Raw genomic sequence first — 1,547 nt, forward strand, 5'->3', positions numbered from 1 at the left:
AGTCTGAGCTCCATCTTGTTTCTAACATATTTCAGCCCCTCCAGGGTCCCCGGTCTCACCTTTCTTCTGGCCACCACTTTGGAGGCTTTGAGGGTCTCAACCTTGAAGGTTCGTATAATCTGCGGGAGACAAATCAGAGAAGATCATTCAGCGAGAGTCACCAATTCACCTGCCGCGCAGCACAGCGTTCAGGTCTGACACCACACGGCTCCATCATGTATGTGCTGTGTCACCGACCGATTTCAGTGGCCGAGTCGTGCAGGGGGCGGGGGTTGGTGTGCGGGGGGCGGATGATGGGGTCAGGGTATGGAAGGTGATGGTGAGGGACGGATGATGGGGTCAGGCTATGGAAGGTGATGGTGAGGGATGGATGATGGGGTCAGGCTATGGAAGGTGATGGTGAGGGACGGATGATGGGGTCATGCTATGGAAGGTGAGGGACGGATGATGGGGGGTCATGCTATGGAAGGTGACGGTGAGGGACGGATGATGGGGTCAGGCTATGGAAGGTGAGGGACGGATGATGGGATCAGGCTATGGAAAGTGACGGTGAGGGACGGATGATGGGATCAGGCTATGGAAAGTGATGGTGAGGGACGGATGATGGGGTCAGGCTATGGAAAGTGACGGTGAGGGACGGATGATGGGGTCAGGCTATGGAAGGTGAGGGACGGATGATGGGGTCAGGCTATAGAAGGTGACGGTGAGGGACGGATGATGGGGTCAGGCTATAGAAGGTGACGGTGAGGGACGGATGATGGGGTCAGGTTATGGAAGGTGACGGTGAGGGACGGATGATGGGGTCAGGCTAAGGAAGGTGATGGTGAGGGACGGATGATGGGGTCAGGCTGTGGAAGGTGAGGGACGGATGATGGGGTCAGGTTATGGAAGGTGACGGTGAGGGACGGATGATGGATTCAGGCTATGGAAGGTGATCGTGAGGGACGGATGATGGGATCAGGCTATGGAAGGTGAGGGATGATGGGGTCAGGCTATGGAAGGTGAGGGACGGATGATGGGATCAGGCTATGGAAGGTGAGGGATGATGGAGTCAGGGCAGGAGACGTGTCAGGATGGAGGTCTAAGAGGTGGAATGTCCTGTATACAATCTGCCTACAAGGAGGCCAAACACGGTTATCCCCGGGTGAGCGGAGCCGGCACCACGTCAGACAGGACTTCAGTGGCCATTCTCTGAAACCATTTTTGGGACTTTAGGAGGTATGACCTACAGGTGGTGAAGAAGCCGGCCATAGGGTGAAGCACGACCCCGCCCCCTCTGAAGAGCCGAATATTAATTTCCTATCACATGGTTCCCCTAAACCCAAAACAATGGTACCGCCCACAGACACACCACAAGAGCCAATCAGCACTCACCTTAATCTTCTTGTCATTCTCATCCAGCTTGTATTCGGTGATGGTTTTGATCTTTCCATTGATGACCTCTTTGGGGGTGTCCAGGACAACTAGAGACAGGAAGAGGGATAATCAGTGTACCCCGAAGACGGAGCTGCCCCCCCCCCCCCCCACGACAAACACGGAAAAGTACA

General features: G+C 55.1%; 1 protein-coding gene across 1 annotated transcript in view; it reads right to left on the reverse strand.

The window, feature by feature from the left end:
- EIF3G (eukaryotic translation initiation factor 3 subunit G) overlaps positions 1 to 1,547 on the reverse strand; it is an 11,986-nt gene that overhangs the window by 7,803 nt on the left and 2,636 nt on the right. Inside the window, exons 3-4 of the mRNA XM_018574152.1 lie at positions 1,375 to 1,463; positions 60 to 119 (exon numbers count right to left, since the gene is read on the reverse strand). Of these exons, the coding sequence (XP_018429654.1) occupies positions 60 to 119; positions 1,375 to 1,463 (149 nt within the window). The remainder of the gene's footprint in view (positions 1 to 59; positions 120 to 1,374; positions 1,464 to 1,547) is intronic.

This window comes from Nanorana parkeri, unplaced genomic scaffold (assembly GCF_000935625.1).
Source record: "Nanorana parkeri isolate BGI_ZX_2015 unplaced genomic scaffold, ASM93562v1 scaffold2772, whole genome shotgun sequence".
NCBI lineage: Eukaryota > Metazoa > Chordata > Amphibia > Anura > Dicroglossidae > Nanorana > Nanorana parkeri.